We start from the raw sequence: 16,310 nt of genomic DNA on the forward strand, positions 1-16,310 counted from the left end.
GGAAAGAGAGTTCTTCCTTACTAGACAATGCCACCTAGTAAATATAGAAGAAATTACATGGGATAATCAGTATTTGCAATTCCCAGTGTAATAACTGATTTGGCAGTGATCAGCAATGAATGTAAAGATCACTGAGGGAAAGGTTGTTGGGGAACAGGATGTTACGTGGAGTCTCGTGTTTCACACCCCCTGCCCACCAGCATTACATAATATTACAAGGGAAGCAATGCACCTTTACAGTGGAGAGATCTAGCTGACAGCACCTTTTAGCCAAGTGGTCAAACTTAGCACGATGGTACAGATGGTCATTATGTGCAATCAGAAGTACACAAACATCACCTCTGTACGTTACTTCTAAAAATGTTTAACCTGGATCTAATTATGAGGAAACAATCATGCAAACCCAGAATGTGGGGCAGTCTCAAGCCAACCGACTAGACTTTTCAAAAAGGGAAACCAAAGAAGGCATGAGGACAGTTCTAGATTAAAAGACACCAAAGAGACATATATAACCAAATGCAGTACTTGAACCTATGAAAGATATTATTGGTACCATGAAGGAAATTTTAAAATTTAAAATTAAAAAAATCTATTAACGTTAGCTATTATAAATAGCTATAATATAAAATTACAATGTAAATTAATACACTTATAATTTATAGTATATATTAATATTCGGTAATAATTTATAAAGTAATGTAAATTAAAGTTATTTTTAAGATGATATAATTATGTAGGAGAATGTTCTTATTTATAGAAGACACTTGACAAAGCATTTAGGAACAAAGTATCATGATGTCTGCAACTTACTTTTAAATGGTACATCAAAAATACATATGCGAGAGATGTAAAATAAATGAGGCAAAATGTTAACAACTGTAGGTGAAGGGTAAGGAGTGTTCATAGTAGTATTCCTTCAACTCATTTCTATAGGTTTGAACCTTTTCTACATATAAAAGGTTGGGGGGAGGGAAGTTCAGGTGGCAATAAAAAGGAGAGGGCAAGTATGGAATAAATGAGACAAGGGACATGGCAGCCCAGTACAGTGTATGGATCTTGTTTAGCTCTTGATTCACACAAACCAATTATAGTAATATGTTTATGAGAAAATCAGGGAAATCTGAATGCTGATGCAGTATTTGCTGAAATGAAGTATGAAGCAGATGGAACAAAACTGGCCATATGATGATAATTGTTAAAGCTGGACGATGGGTACGTGGGGAATGATTATATTATTCTGCCTACTTTTGCATGTTGGAAAATTTCCATAATAAAAAGTTAGGGGTACAACTCAAAATTACATACTAATGTTGGACTTTTGTCAGCGAGTGGGGAGTAACTAATAGATATCTAAATATATTCCCATGGTTCTCTATTATTAAATAAAAGAATGATGTAAGTTGTGAAATCAAGATTAGAGCCTTGAGTTTCTCTCATAGTAGTGCTTTCAAGTGAATTTGGGGGGAGCTGTGGAGGTGAAAATTATGTGGATGTAATTGTCTTTCTATTTTTTTCCCTTTTATTTTCGTTCTCTCAATTTCCCTAATGCATGAGGCTCCTGACCACCATAAAGCAAGCTAGAGCTGGGGCATTATCCTCATCACTTCTGAAGCTGATGGAATGGTATTTATTGCTTCCACTTAAGTTTGAGACTCTCAAGATTGTCTATTTAATCAGTTTTTTAGTTAGCTAGGAGAGCTTTTATTGTCTTGCATATTCAAGATGTACCATGACTGCCAGTGCTAATTTAACATTCAGGTGAAGATAAATCAGGTTTTCAAAGGAATGATCATTCAGTAAGATCATGAAGACTGCTTTTTCTTCCTCCCCTGCCCACACATTCCATCCGAGTTGTAAAGGTGAAAAATACTCATATTTTTGCCTTCCTGTTTGTTAGGAGGACCATGTAGGCTACAGTGGAAAACATGAGTAGATAAGGCTATGTCTATGAAAAGAAAAACTCAACTCTGAAAATGGCAAAACAAAACCTGTAAGTGGCAGACTTAATAGGAAAACAAATGAAACCAGATTTAGAAGGGATATCAAAAAAAAAAGTCCTGGAACTAATATCCAGAGTTGCTTAACGTAGTACACAAAAGATAAGGAAAATAAGTTACACAATATTATTTAAACTCTGAATGAAGCTTTCATGATTTAGACTAGATAATATTGATGAAAATAATTTAAAAACTGTAAAGCATTTACAAATATAAAATACACACACCTGAAAATGCAGTTAGTGTTGCCCTTAGATTTTCTTCTAAGGTGTCTTTATAATAATTGTTCTCATTGGAGGTTAAAGTTTGGATCTATGATTTGGGCTTTTCAGTTTGAGTGTCTTTAAAATCAAAAAGACATTTACAAGGAAACTATGCGAATTTGTTTCATCAGATCTTTATACTTTTCTTTCATGTCAGTTTCTGTATCTGTGGTAGATTTAAAATGGCCACATTTTCTTCACCACCTCTCCCATTATGTACTTTACTATGATGGCATGTAAATAGTCTTAGTTGGAAAATTTGACTTCATTTGTTTTTATTATTAATAAAATAACATACCTTACATTTGTAAAGTGCCTTACCTCTTGGAAAATGTTTTCCCATACCTAATCTCATTTGAGCCTTACTAGAAGCTCTGTTTAATAGGTAGTGATTATTATACAAGTTTTCAGTCAGGAAAACAGAAGCTTTAGAGAGAGAGGTCATATGACTGAGTAGTGGAAGAGTCAAGAATTGAACCCAAGTGTTTCAACACAAGCGCTTCGTTATCTGTGGTTTCAGTGCCTTGCGTTCTTTCCTGATTAAAGAGATTTCTTCTTGATGGAGAAGAACAAACAGTTGAATAGTGCTGTTTTCTCTTTACATTTCCTGCCCTTGTCACCCTCCAACATTTTTTTCCTCCAACTTTTAAATATCTTTTTATTCTGAGCGTGGCCATTTTGTTATGTACTCTATTTGCCTGGTGAATTTGTTTGATGTTAGAATTATGCTGGTGAGTGCTGCAGGGAGGAGAGAAATAAACATACATTCATTGTGTCAGGTGCTGCGCGAGGCGCTTCCCCAGTAAGTCATCATCCTAACTTAGCGAGATAGGTGACATTATCCACAGTTTTTACAGATGAGGAAGAGGCTCAGAGATTTACCCAGTTCCCTATCTAGCATAATAGCCATCTTCTCCCCAGAAAAGTCTGAATAAGGATTTCAAGTGGGAACATCTTCTCTGTGAAGTTTTTTTTGTGCAGAACTTAATGTGGTTTTTGGGGGTTTTTTGCTTTAAAGGGGGAGCTCCATGGTGGTTTTTCTTTTTTCTGTGATATTTTCATATTTAGAGAGGGTGATAGAGGTTTAGGAAGGCATGGGGAATGTTGGAATCTGCCTCTTTTCTTCTCCTGCTGTGGCTTTAAAATTCGGTTTAGGTCACTGCTAAAATGTTACCTAATAGAGGTAGCACACACATCACATCACTTTAATCTACATTTCATACCTCAGCAAGAACCAATATCTCAAGATGGGTCCTTATGGAGAACAGATCTCCCAGGCGAGGGGACCCAGGACAGGTGAGGGGATGCAGGAAGGGGCTGCAGCATGAGGGTGTGGGCAGTGCTGCATCACAGAGGAATGGCAGTAAGGGCTGTGCCCACAAGGAATGACTCTTCTCACACCCGCAGCGTAGCCTCCACAGGTTCATCTGGAGTCACTCCTGGTTACTGCAAAAGTCAGTGGTGGTGACCAGCACTTCCTAGTTTCAAGAGCCGGGCACCACCCACAGACCCGTCAGCCTTCCCCTTCCCCCTACAAAAGAGTGATACCTTCTAGAGAGAATAAGCATCTCATGTTTTTGATATTCAACAACTCAAACCTGGTGGTCTCATAAACTGCTAAATGTTGGAGATGGAAGGAAGTGATTTATATTATGAAAATGCATGGTCATAAAATAATCTCTTATTTCCCCACTTTCCAGACAATTGCAACACGACTTTCCCAGGGCCCTGATTTTCAGCACGGATGATTTTTTCTTCAGGGAAGATGGTGCCTATGAATTCAATCCTGACTTCCTGGAGGAAGCTCATGAATGGAACCAGAAAAGAGGTGACAAATTCCTTTCCACACCCCTGGTAAATCCTATTGTGCACATAGATTGTAGATACTGCAAAATGAAAAAAGTTTTATGGAAGGAGCTTAATCTAAAGTTCTGCCATTTTTTCCCCCAAACAGAATGCCAGAGTGTAACCTCCCTAGATTCCAGGAAAAAGAAAATTATTGATAGTGGGTTCTGAAATAGGTGGTATTAAAGTTGTATAATGAGCACATCCTGTAATAAAAATAACAAAATATGGAGTACACTCACCCTTCTCTGATTGTTGCTTGTTGTTCACTGTTATATAACATTGTGTTGCAGCAAGAAAAGCAATGAGGAATGGCATATCCCCCATTATTATTGATAATACCAACCTCCACGCCTGGGAAATGAAGCCCTATGCAGTCATGGTAGGAAGAAGTATCATTGTGAATTTTCAGTTATGGACATTTTGTGAGAAAGTTGAAACACTTGTTCTTTCTTCTTTTTCTGATCTTCCACGATCTCATATTCATTAATAGTTGTTCTCTCAGGGAGCAGGTAAAGAGGTTTTAGTGTTTCTCTGCTGTTCAATGGCTGAAATTTACTGAGATGCTAATACCACCTCAGGGTACATTTTTAAAATAGTCCTTGGTCTGAATTCTTGACAGCATTTCTGTCTTGATTGTTTTCCTAAGGGAAGGCATACGTAGGAGCATCCGCTGAAACCTGCCAAGAAATGTTGGACTAGATGATGCCACCAGCGGAGTTGTAGATGATGTTCATAGCACACTTCTGTCTTTGCCACGCTGGGGACTTCAGTACTATGTAGTGCTGCTGCATGGAAGTTCTAGGGCAATGAAATTCTTAGTTTAAAAACAGATTAACACTGTAACCCTATTAAGATATTAGAATACAAATATAAATACACATATAAAGGTAACAACTCAGCTGTCTACTGTCAGAAAAACAGATGAATAAAGCAATATGCACATTTTTCTTTATTTTTGAAATATGTCTGATCTGTTTTAAGACATATTTCATCTTTTGTGCTAATAAGTTTTCATTCCTTACGGACTGTAGAAAACAGAAAAGATCCAGAAACATACAGGGGCAGGATGAAGACAGCTGAGTATTCTCCCTACTTGGCTAATTGTAAAGTGAATATCTCTATAACTGGGCTCATGGCAGTCTATTTTTAAGCCTCTTTTTACATTTCGGGCAAAGTAGCTTACATACAGTTATGCTTTTCTCTAACTGTACTTTCATCAGTTTTATTTAGGCCCAGACTGTGGGACTTTGGTGAATGTAGGAAAAATTAGCATCAACTTTGTGGTTACTTCAGTTCATGGATCGAGCATCCACTTGGGAGAGAAATGAATAGGGACGTGAAGAGTCACGTTAATTAAGGCACAACTCAGAACCAAGAGTCGGGTTAACTGAGAGTGGCTTAAGGGAAGTCATTTTACTTTTTATTTTCTAATTTCTAGACATGCACAGTCTTTTCCAGACATCCACAGCTATTAGTAAGACCCAGAAATTAAATATTTTCCGCCTATGATATCTGATATTCTTCCCAAATTAGAAGTGTCCATCTAAAGAATGCAGAGGAAAGCTGCTTACTTAGTTCTTTTCATTTTGTACTTTATAACACAATATAAAAATAGTGATAATAGAAAGTTCAGTTTGAGATTTAAAAAAAGTAGTGGTCAATTTATGAATGTAAACAATGTTTGATGTTTCTAATGGAAATGGTAATAATTTTCTAAACTCAAGGAAATGGGGCACAGTGAATTGAGCCAAACTATATTGCATAGCAGGGAGAGCTCCTTTTGGAGGGAAGAATATGTTAAGGTTGTGGAAACCACTTTTGTTTCCCAAGCTCTGTGCCTATGGCACTCTCACTTTCTAAACCAAGGTATGAGGAATAGGCCAAGGCATTTGACAGCAGTGAGTCTATGATAGTCACATAAGGGACTTTGAGAAGCCATTGGAGTTCATTCCTCATTCCTGTGGACAGGGCATTGAAAAGTAGTTCAGCTGTCTATTTTTTAAATGTTCAAAACAAAGAACCTTTGTAATTTTCCATCATGGTAAATAGAATTATTCACAATTTATCATTGGGAACCGTAATATAATCTGAGAGTGGCTAAGTATGGAAATGTACCAACTGTATTTGTTAACATAAACTAAGGCATTGGATTACTGGTTAAACAAAAGGAATTTTAGAAAAGATTTATAGTAAATGTTAAATGGCAGCATAAACATTCCCAAACATACATACCATGTCTTCAATGTTTTATGTACTTTTGAAAAATCAGGCACTTGAAAATAACTATGAAGTTATATTCCGAGAACCTGACACTCGCTGGAAATTCAACGTTCAAGAGTTAGCAAGGTACTTCTTTGTTTTTCTAGTTCCTCATTGTGTATCCTGCTATTTTCAGGTATTTCAGACCGAACAAAAGAATCTTTTCAGGCTGGAAATGGACATGGTAGTTTTCAGGCCAGAAATGGTAATTCTTGGAAATTGATAACTTTGGAATTATTAATGTGAAAGACTTTAGTTTGGGGTCAGTTTTCTAATATAATGCTAAATGCTAAATCTTGGCTTGGACTTGGTCCTTGAAAAGGACACATTTAACATTCTGCTAAAATGCTTCATTAATGAACATTTAAAAGCACTTTCCTCTGCATGGGATTGCACTTGTGAGTGATGTTTTTGCACTTAGGCTAAACAAAGATCTTTAGATGTTGAACAGTCTGTGGTTCATTTATGGTCTAGATGCTGCTTCTAGTTTGTAAAGCAGTAAATGTCCAAATAATACTAACTTGTTGACTGAATGCATGGGTTCTGATATTCACTATCTGTGCTATTTGATAACGTCAGTGATTTAAAGTAACCAGTGAGATCAGAATTTACTCTTTAGGAATAAGTCTAGTTCATCTTATGGTTATAAGCAGATAGTGTTTCCAAAGGGATCTGTGGACCACCCCCATCAGAATCACCTGAGTGGTTGTTAAAGTCCTAGTTCATGGACCCCATTCCATAGATGGAATCTCTGGTAATTACATTTCAAACTACATCCCCAATTGATTCTCATGCCCACTAGAATTGAAGAATATTGTTTTTATAAGGATCTAGAAGTATCTAGGACTGACATAATTGATTATAGATATATGCATGACAAATTGGCAAATACATAATAAAAAGATGTCACGGTGCTTTTTTACGTTTTGAAGCACAGAATTGAGATTTCCAGAAACAAAGCACTTTTGAAGCTTTAGCTCTTTGCTAGCCTCAGGGTAGTTTGGGAGTGTACAGGGCAGCATGAAAAACAGGAGTTGAGCCTGAAAGATAACTGCTTAACACGATGTTTTGCTTTTGTCAGAGTTCCATCCTGAGAATAGGGAGTGCATATCTATGTAATAATATAGGACTTGTAAAATACAAGAATTTATATCATTTTGATATGCTGCCTTAACTAACCAGTTTCATTTTTCTTTTTCCCCACGCAGAAGAAACATTCATGGAGTCCCAAGAGAGAAAATACACCGAATGAAAGAACGGTATGAACATGATGTTACCTTTTACAGTGTGCTGCATGCCGAAAAACCAAGCAGAGCGAACAGAAACCAGGACAGGAACAATGCATCTCCTTCCGACGGTGTAGGGTACTGGAACACCTACGCAGAGTTCCCAAACCGGAGGGCTCATGGCGGCTTCACTGATGAGAGCTCCTTTAACAGAAGGGGTGGTTGTCACCATGGGTATTAGAGGTCTCTCTTACAGGCATTCAGAATTTTCCTAAATCAGTTTTTACTTCAATTTTTGGTATTTATTCTTCGTTCAGTTGTAGTCAGAGCTCTAATTCCACTGTAAATAGTCACACCTGAAAGTTTTTGAGCAGAAGTCATTACATTCCTCTTCAACAGGCATTTGTTAAAGTGATCCTATATGCATGGTCTGATGCTGAGAATTCTGCCGATTTGATTAAACAAAGTCCCTTTCTCTAGAGAAAGAAGTACTTTAAAACTGAAACCTGAGAACATACTCAAGAACATAATCAGCCACATAGGCTCATTAATGAACTAAAGAGTTTATAATATAAAGCTTCAGAACCACTGTCTCTGAAGTAATCTATTTTTTCAGGAAATTCATCTCCATCGGGAAAGTTGGAAAGATGAGGGAGAAGTAGGAGGCAGGAAAAATTTTAGTACCATTGCTACTTTGATCATCCATGTATCCAAAAATGTGAGATGTGTGGCTATAATGATACTGATTTTCCTTTAAAATGAATATGCCAGAAAGTACACACCTAAGGGAATATTGTCCTTCAAAGCAGACACCCTGGGAAATTACTCCTTTATTTTAGCAATGTATCATTGTTAGAAGTGTCTGTTAAAATCTTTCTTAATAGCTATTACAAGCTACTTAGGAAAATCAGTATCATTATTTAAAGTCATATCTTGTGTTTTAACTACCACTTTATTGAACAGGGTTAACCTGAATAACTTTTGGCTGTTGAGCTAATAGTGTAAATAAAACAAGCCTGCCTTTATAAAACACTAATTTTTAAGAGGAATAATTAAGCAGTTTTTTAAATTATGCCTATAAACATGTCTAATCGGTTGGCAGCTCCAAAGTTTTGGGAGTACAAGGAATGAAGCATCCCAGGCTGTAGATTATATGGAGTTATGGAAAAGTCATGCTCGCCTTAAGAGGAGCAATCTCAGTGTTTTATGTGGTATTAAGACGAAGTTCTACCACAACTCTTATACTAATAGTGAATTTATGAATCCAAGTTAAATCTTAAAAGATTGGAATCAGATTAATTTGTTGTGAGACCACCGATAAGACCAGGTAGGATGTATGCTTTATTTCTTGTTGGCCAACAGCTTCTAATGTTTTGTGAAGTATTAAGTGTTCTATATAATGGTGCTTTTACGGTTATTAAAAATTAGATATGGTATTGCTTTATATGGATTTGTCATTGAATCTAATTTTTGGGGGGTTTAAGAATATAAAAAACTTAATTACAGAAATTCCACAGAATTTTACCATATTGAGAATGAATTTTTCTATATTATAACCTTATTTACCAGTCTTCTTTAATGAATAGGAGACATAAAGGTAAAGACAAAAGCAACCTTATATTTTACTTATTATTATTTGATCTCTACACATTAGAAAGACTGTATTACTTTCATATTCCATTTCTAGTACATTGAAATCTAGTGAACATCTTGATGACTACCAGCAATGTAACTAATTTTTTCTTCATTAACATTTTAAAAATTGGTGTCTCCTTTGAGTTGCAAAGTTTGGTCAACAAAACTAAAATTTAGTAAATCTGAATGAATCTAAGGTATAGTTTTGGCTAAATTCTGTGTATTCAAGATCAACACATAATAATCTGCTAATAATAATGATAATCCACATAACAATACCCCTGTTTTCCAGGCCCACGTGGTCCTGGGTATCCTAGTCAATGTGGTCACTGCAGAACTAGGTCAATCTGGATGGCTTGACTCATTTAGGAAAGCAGAGGCGAGAAGTGTCAGAGAGCCCAGAAGTGTCAGAGAGCCCAGATGGGAATTCCTTTCCTTGATTCCATAGGAGCAGTCCAAAGGATCAGATTTCAAGCCCTCCTGTTTTACTTCTCTCTGCTTTGGGTTTCTGGTTCACCTGGGCTGGGCTGCTTTGGAGAAGTAGTCCCAGGTTATAGATCCAGAGCTTTTTTTAAAGAGCTCAGAAGAATAGTTTCCCGGTATATTTGCCTGATTCGAACATAAAAAATCATTGATTAAATGCCGCCAACTGTATTTATCCCACCCAGAAGTGATGTTTTTTCTTTCAATGCCCATGGCTCCTGATTTATATAATTTTTTGAACATTCAACACTGACTTGTTTTGTGTATTAACATTTGCATCACTCAAAGAGCTGGCATAGTGCTTTATATACACAACAGGCTCTCATTAAGTGATTGATTTGATTGTTAAATAAGTAACACAGATTGCTTTCACCATTTACCCCTTATCACGCAGTATACATTGTTGACTTTGTAATCATTGTCACTTTTGGGGGGATAATATCCACACATACTCAAGCTTCACATTTTGCTTACATAGCTTGGCTATATTACTTACAATTTATAAAAAGGAGTGTGTGCATTAGATGTCTCCATAATGGGTAGTCTAAATGGTAATGAAGAATGAAGGAGGTTATAGCTTAAATTTTTCCAAGAATCAAAAAAAAAAAAAAAAAAGGCTAAATTCCTTAATTCTTTCTTTTCACCTGAGACTCAAGTTTTATTCCCTGTTCTAGAATGGATCACTGGGAAAATGATTAGGATGTGAAGGTCAAACTGTTTTATGAACAAAAATCACATTAATAAGACTGGCAGAACACTTAAGTTAGAAAGAATAGTAGAATAGACGATTATGTTAATGATTTTCAGAAGTGAGAAAAGTCATCGGTCACAGTTACGGAAGAAAGGAAATTGCTTTTTAAAAGGATTTATTCTTGGCTTTAAAATGTGTTTATAATAAGATTTAAAAACATGATATTGTACATAAACTTAAGACATATTAGAAGACCTGATTCTCCATGCTATTAGCTTCTAGTTGTAACTGCTTTCTCTTTTTTCTCTACGAAACTTAAAGGAACAAATGGATGGTTCTCTTCTGCTTTGGTGGTTAGAGAAAACTAAGTTTAAAAGGGACTACCTGCTGAATCCTGTGATAGGGCTATAAATAAAGCAAGGAGAATCAGTGCCAATTTAAAAGATTTTCTCTTAAGCTGCAGCCCAGACGATCATTTTGTTAAAAAACAGAAACAAAAACAAATTAACACTATGAAATCTGCTTCTGATTTAAAGTATTTGAACTTTTAATAAATAATTTAATTTTACAGATCACATTGGAATCCTCAAAGGGAAGTACATTGAGGGTTCTATTTTTCTTGTAGTCACGCTGACTTAAGGATAAAGAATTGGTCAAAAGAAAACACCACTGTAATATCTTACTCATCCTGACTTTTTTGATCAGGATAAAACTGTATTAGAACCAACATGTGCATTAAGGAAAACTGGTTCATAGTGGGTTACCTCTTAAAAACAAACCTAAAATAGGAACTAAACTAAGAGGAATTATATGAGTCAAAAGAACTGCACTTTAGAAACCTAGTTTCTTTTAATTGTAAGGACACAATCTAAAAGAAACAGGTATGTTTACTTCGTTTGTAAAATAATATTTATGGTGACCAAATCTAGTCATAAAGATTCAAAGGAGATTTTTTTTCTTGATTAGTTAATATACAGTCACAGTTTTAAGATATATAATTGAAATAAGAGTATACCAATATAGAAGCAGGCAAAGAGCATTGCTGTGATATACAAGCACAGAGATAAATTTTGAACTTTTTCCTTTTTCTCATTATGCAAATTCTGATGTAGAGTTTGAAATTGTATATGTTTTACAAACTGGAAAGGTTGTATCAATACCTAATTTATCATCATTTTGCTTTTTGTCGCCTTTGCAGTCTCTTGGATATATTTTTCATTGTACTTGTGTCCTGCATATTAGTCTTCTGTTCTTCAGTCCCGGCTGGGGAATTCCCTTGTTCTTTGATCACAGATGCAGTGTAAGGCCTTTTCAGTCCGAGATAATCTTTTGGACCAGTGGGAGCAGTACTAGTGGACTCACTGATAGATTTAAGTTGATTTTCTCCTGCTGAACCAGACAGAAGGGCTTGGGTATTTATCAGGGCAAGTTCTTCATCAGCTATTGAATCACCTTCCAAAAGAGAGATGTCATTAAATTTTTTAAGTGGAGTCATCTGAGGAGAATTCAATTCTGTTTTCTTCATAGGTGTTTCATATTTGGTGCCACAACTCCGTGGTGGCTGAAATGCCTTCTGTGCAGCTGGAGAAACAAATGTACAAATGGGACTAACAGGTGGAGGTACAGGCAATCTGCTCAAGAAATCCAAGGCTCTTCTCTTTTTGCAGGTTTTTGGGTCATCAGTCTCTTTCTCCCCTTTGCAACAAGACTTTGAAGTCATTTGGGCTGCTGCAGGTGTGGAGACAGACTTCCCTTTTAGCTTACAAAGTGATAACGGACTTTGATAATTCATCTCACTACTGGGAGAAGACATCTAATAAAAAAAATTAAGTAGCCTATATAATTATGTCCCAATATATAAAACAAAATCAAATTACCTTTTCATTAAAAAATATTTAAACACAAATGCCACACACTTTCATTCTCCTAGTGGCTATGATTTCAAGAGACATTCATATTATTATTCCAGAAGGAAATATTTTTGCATAAGAGGATATAAAAATGACATGAAAAGAAAGATGAAGATTAAAAGCAAAACAGGAGGTAGGGGGCATAACTTATGCTTTAATCTTTTCCTTTTTGTTATTAACAAGTTAAACAAAGATAAGCATTTAAAAACCATGCCTGTGTTCCTATTTTTCTAGTTTTGTGACTGGAGGCAGTTGCTTAACCCCTCCTGTATGTCATAGTTTCCTCATCCGTAAAATGGAGATAATTTTTATCTCAGAGGGTTGTTGTGAGGATTAAATGAGTTAATATACACAACTTAGCAAGTGTTAGCTAAAGAATTAGTCCTTAGCCAATATTACAGACTTCAGCTTGATTTGCTTCTATTGTGATTTAAAGAGTTAAATCAAATTGAACTTAGAAACAACCCTAATTATATAGAATAGTCCTCCAAGCAAAAAGACACAGGCAAAAAAAGTTTCTTCAATCAAATGTACTTGGAATGCTAAAAATCAAAGCAACTGTTTATAAAATGTGCCCCAAAGAGTGTTACACTCTGGCTTCAATAAACAAGATAAAATTTCCAGATAACCTATACCTACAGGAGGCACTTAACAATTAATGACACTTTCTAATTAAGTTTAATTACATTTTATCATGTTTACTAGGTATACATCAGAATATGTTGTTGCCTCTCTATATAATATAAAGTTCCTTAAATTTCGATTAACTTACCAGAAACTTATTTCCTGTACCAAGGACTGTTTGAGCAGTGTGTGGCGCTGAAGTATAGTCTTTAGTCGGGGTGAACCACTTGGGATTATTTGTATTAAGTATACGAATAAGCTTGTTTTCTGCATCATTGCAAAATATATCGATATTCTAAGAAAATAAATTGGAAGAGCTTTACAAAATTGCATTTTGTAAAATGCAAACCTACATATTCATGTTTTCAGAAAAGGTAAATGGTTACCTTTAAAATCAGAAGTAAAAAATGCAGACCAGAAAAACAACTGTCAATTGTTAGAGGGAGAGGAGAGGGGTGTGTGTGTGTGTGTCAGGGAAATAAAGAAATGTAAGAGCTTCCCAACCATCTGGTTTAATCAGCAAGTTATCGTATGATACTGGATTTGGGACTCAAGTCTCAGTTTTATTTACTACCTAACAGCCGTAAATCATCTAACATCTCACAGAGTACTCCTTAGGTTAGGAGCAAAATGAGAACTGCTTCATGTCTGTTCCAAGAATTAACTGAAATAACATTTGGTTATACCACATGAAACTGTTGTTTCAGAAGTCACAAATGGTCAAATACCAGCAATTTGGTTATGGTTTAACCTAATTTCTAAGAGTATTTTGTTAAACTTTAAAATGATACATAAATGACACTCAGGCATCTCTGAACTGCCCTTGAATGGTGTCAGAGAAAATCTGGGATGTAAGCAATAGGTACTCTGCATGGGAGCCAAATAACGAATGTAACCCCCAGTTTAGAAACCAGATAAATCAGGGTGTTATTCACAATATGCATCAAGTCTAGGTAAAACATACAAACTTTCTTTATATAGCTAGCTACTCTAATGCTTTTAAAATATTTTATTTATATGAATTTTGACTAACACACGTTTCAAATATTAAACTACAGAAAGAAGAGGCTTATCTTCTGTAGATTTTTTAAAAGTTAGCAATTTATAAAATCCAAAATTTTACTGGGAGGCAGCATTGCATAGTAGTTAATAGTTTGGGCTCTGCATTCAGATGGCTTAAGTATGAATCCTGGTTCTACCAGTTTGGCTGTGTGACTTAACTTCTGTTTCTCATCAATGAAACGGGAAAACAGTTCCCTACTTCAGGGGTCCCCAACCCCGCGCCACGGACTGGTACTGGTCTGCGGCCTGTTAGGGACCAGGCCGCACAGCAGGTGGTGAGTGGCAGGCGAGCGAGCCATCTGCCGCTCCCCATAGCTCGCATTACCGCCTGACCCACACACGGCCGCCCCGCCCCCTCCTCCCCACCCCCGTCCGTGGAAACATTATCTTCCACGAAACCGGTCCTTGGTGCCAAAAACGTTGGGGACCACTGCCCTATTTCATAGTGTTGGTGGGAGAATTAAATGAGACAGGCTTAGAACGAGGCCAGACATACAGTAAGCACTCAAACTTTGTTCTATTTGGTATTATTTCAAATCAAAAACAGGTATAAACTGTATAAAATATTAGATATAGAGTTTAAAATGTAAATTAAACAAAATTTTTTTTCTGGCCATGCCACACGGCATGCAGGACCTTAAGTTCCCCAACCAGGGATTGAACCTGTGCCTCCTGCAGTGGAAGCATGGAGTCTTAACCACTGGACTGTCAGGGAGGTCCCTAAAATGTAAATTTGGATTCTAAATATTATTAACTAATTACACTGCCAAGTGCTGTAATCATGGGTAACTCATATAATGCTTGTTACCGATTTCCAGTTTGCCTACACGGTCTATATATCTCTGAACATCCTCACAACTTTTCCTAATTCAGTTCTTTTCAAATCATTCTTTTCTCCCTGATAGCTAGCTGTCACTCAACATCTCCTCAGGTTCATGAACAATTGACATATGATGAAATCTCAACTTACATTAATACGTCAACAGTCCAGTTTTCATAAAAGCTGCCACTTCCTTGACATTTGACTTGAAATAGGAAAATGCCAACATGCATGATAATGCTCAAAGCTAATTTTACCTCAATAGTATTTTTCATTTTGTGGAACGTTTCTCGAAAATGGCCCTCCTTTGGACTGGCAGAAAACATGGAAAAATCTCCAGCAAATAAAGTAGGAATTCCTGATTTGGACTCTGGTAGCCACTGGAGGTTGCTTGCAGCAATTAACATGTGAGGTTTAATAATGTCTTCATTAAGATCTATCCAAAACTTTATTGCCAATAAATTATGGCATTCATCTGATAAATAGACCAAAGGAGCAAGACCTAAAATGGAAAAAACAAAATCCAAAAAGTAGAAAACAAAAAATCGAACTTCATTTATATATGTGTTAGATAAATTTAAAAATACAAGGAGCCTCCAAATATGGCCATTAATTTTGGTATGCTAATGGTAAAAACAAATCAAAATAACTAAATTTAGAGAAAGCTCAGGATTTTCAAACAAACTGTTGCTTATGGTGCTAAAATTTCAATGCAGTATGACAACACATTCTGTTACAGAGGCCATGGGGAAGCAGGCAACATGTAAGCTGAATAATGAATAGGGGAAATTCATCAAGATGGGAAGGAAAAGGCCATTCTAAGCAAAGTGAATAAATTTTTAGAGGTAGGAATGTTAAATGCTTTAGTGGATCAAGAATGTGAAACTGTACAGTTTAACTGAGGTATGTGGGGTGGTGGTTCAAGGCAGGAGGTTGAATGTTTTTTCAGGCATCTGAAGGAGTTTTGGTTTCATTTTCTAAGGGCCAGGGAGCCACCAAAGATTTTAAGCTAGGAAACATCATGATTTAGGTACTGGAGAGCTGGTATTTCAGGCTTAAGGTGGCACTTTGAAACTTTCTGATAGAAATTTCTTTCTCTCATACTTGACATCAAAATAAATAAAAAAAGAAAGAAATTTCCACTAAAAACATACAAATAAGGAATATCCTGATATAAAAGTTGGTGAAGAAGGAAAGAAACAAGATTGTGGACAGAACCAAGCACAGGAGGGCTCAGCTTCTAGTCTCCTTCCCCATATTGGTGAAATGACACACATTTTAAGAATTCTGTTATCCTTAAATCTGAAGAAAAGCAAATAGAATGGGTATCCTTCCTTTTTCCTCTTCTGATCAGAAATAATGAAAATGGCTATGGTGTAAAACAGGTGATCAAGGCTGACTGACAGGATAACAGTTGTGTTATGGGTTGAACTGTGTCCTGTAAAAGATGTTGAAGTCCTAACCTGTGAAAGTGACCTTATTTGCAAACATA

At 36.1% G+C, this 16,310-nt stretch overlaps 2 protein-coding genes across 3 annotated transcripts in view; one reads left to right on the forward strand and one right to left on the reverse strand.

Moving 5' to 3' along the window:
• N4BP2L1 (NEDD4 binding protein 2 like 1) overlaps window positions 1–7,868 on the forward strand; it is a 21,764-nt gene extending 13,896 nt beyond the window's left edge. The window contains exons 2-5 of one of the 2 annotated variants that reach the window (XM_007464254.1): window positions 3,961–4,088; window positions 4,399–4,487; window positions 6,378–6,454; window positions 7,576–7,868. In XM_007464254.1, the coding sequence (XP_007464316.1) occupies window positions 3,961–4,088; window positions 4,399–4,487; window positions 6,378–6,454; window positions 7,576–7,834 (553 nt within the window). In that variant the 3' untranslated portion in view covers window positions 7,835–7,868. Of the gene's footprint in view, window positions 1–3,960; window positions 4,089–4,398; window positions 4,488–6,377; window positions 6,455–6,503; window positions 6,573–7,575 lie in introns of both variants that reach the window. The other variant, XM_007464255.1, reaches the window with a different exon arrangement.
• Window positions 7,869–11,562: 3,694 nt separating this feature from the next.
• The window catches only part of BRCA2 (BRCA2 DNA repair associated), a 53,242-nt gene continuing 48,494 nt past the window's right edge, over window positions 11,563–16,310 (reverse strand). The window contains 4 exon segments of the mRNA XM_007464256.1: window positions 11,563–11,621; window positions 11,624–12,215; window positions 13,085–13,231; window positions 15,076–15,320. Coding sequence (XP_007464318.1) covers window positions 11,563–11,621; window positions 11,624–12,215; window positions 13,085–13,231; window positions 15,076–15,320 — 1,043 coding nt within the window.

This window comes from Lipotes vexillifer, unplaced genomic scaffold (genome assembly GCF_000442215.2).
Source record: "Lipotes vexillifer unplaced genomic scaffold, Lipotes_vexillifer_v1.1 scaffold120, whole genome shotgun sequence".
NCBI lineage: Eukaryota > Metazoa > Chordata > Mammalia > Artiodactyla > Lipotidae > Lipotes > Lipotes vexillifer.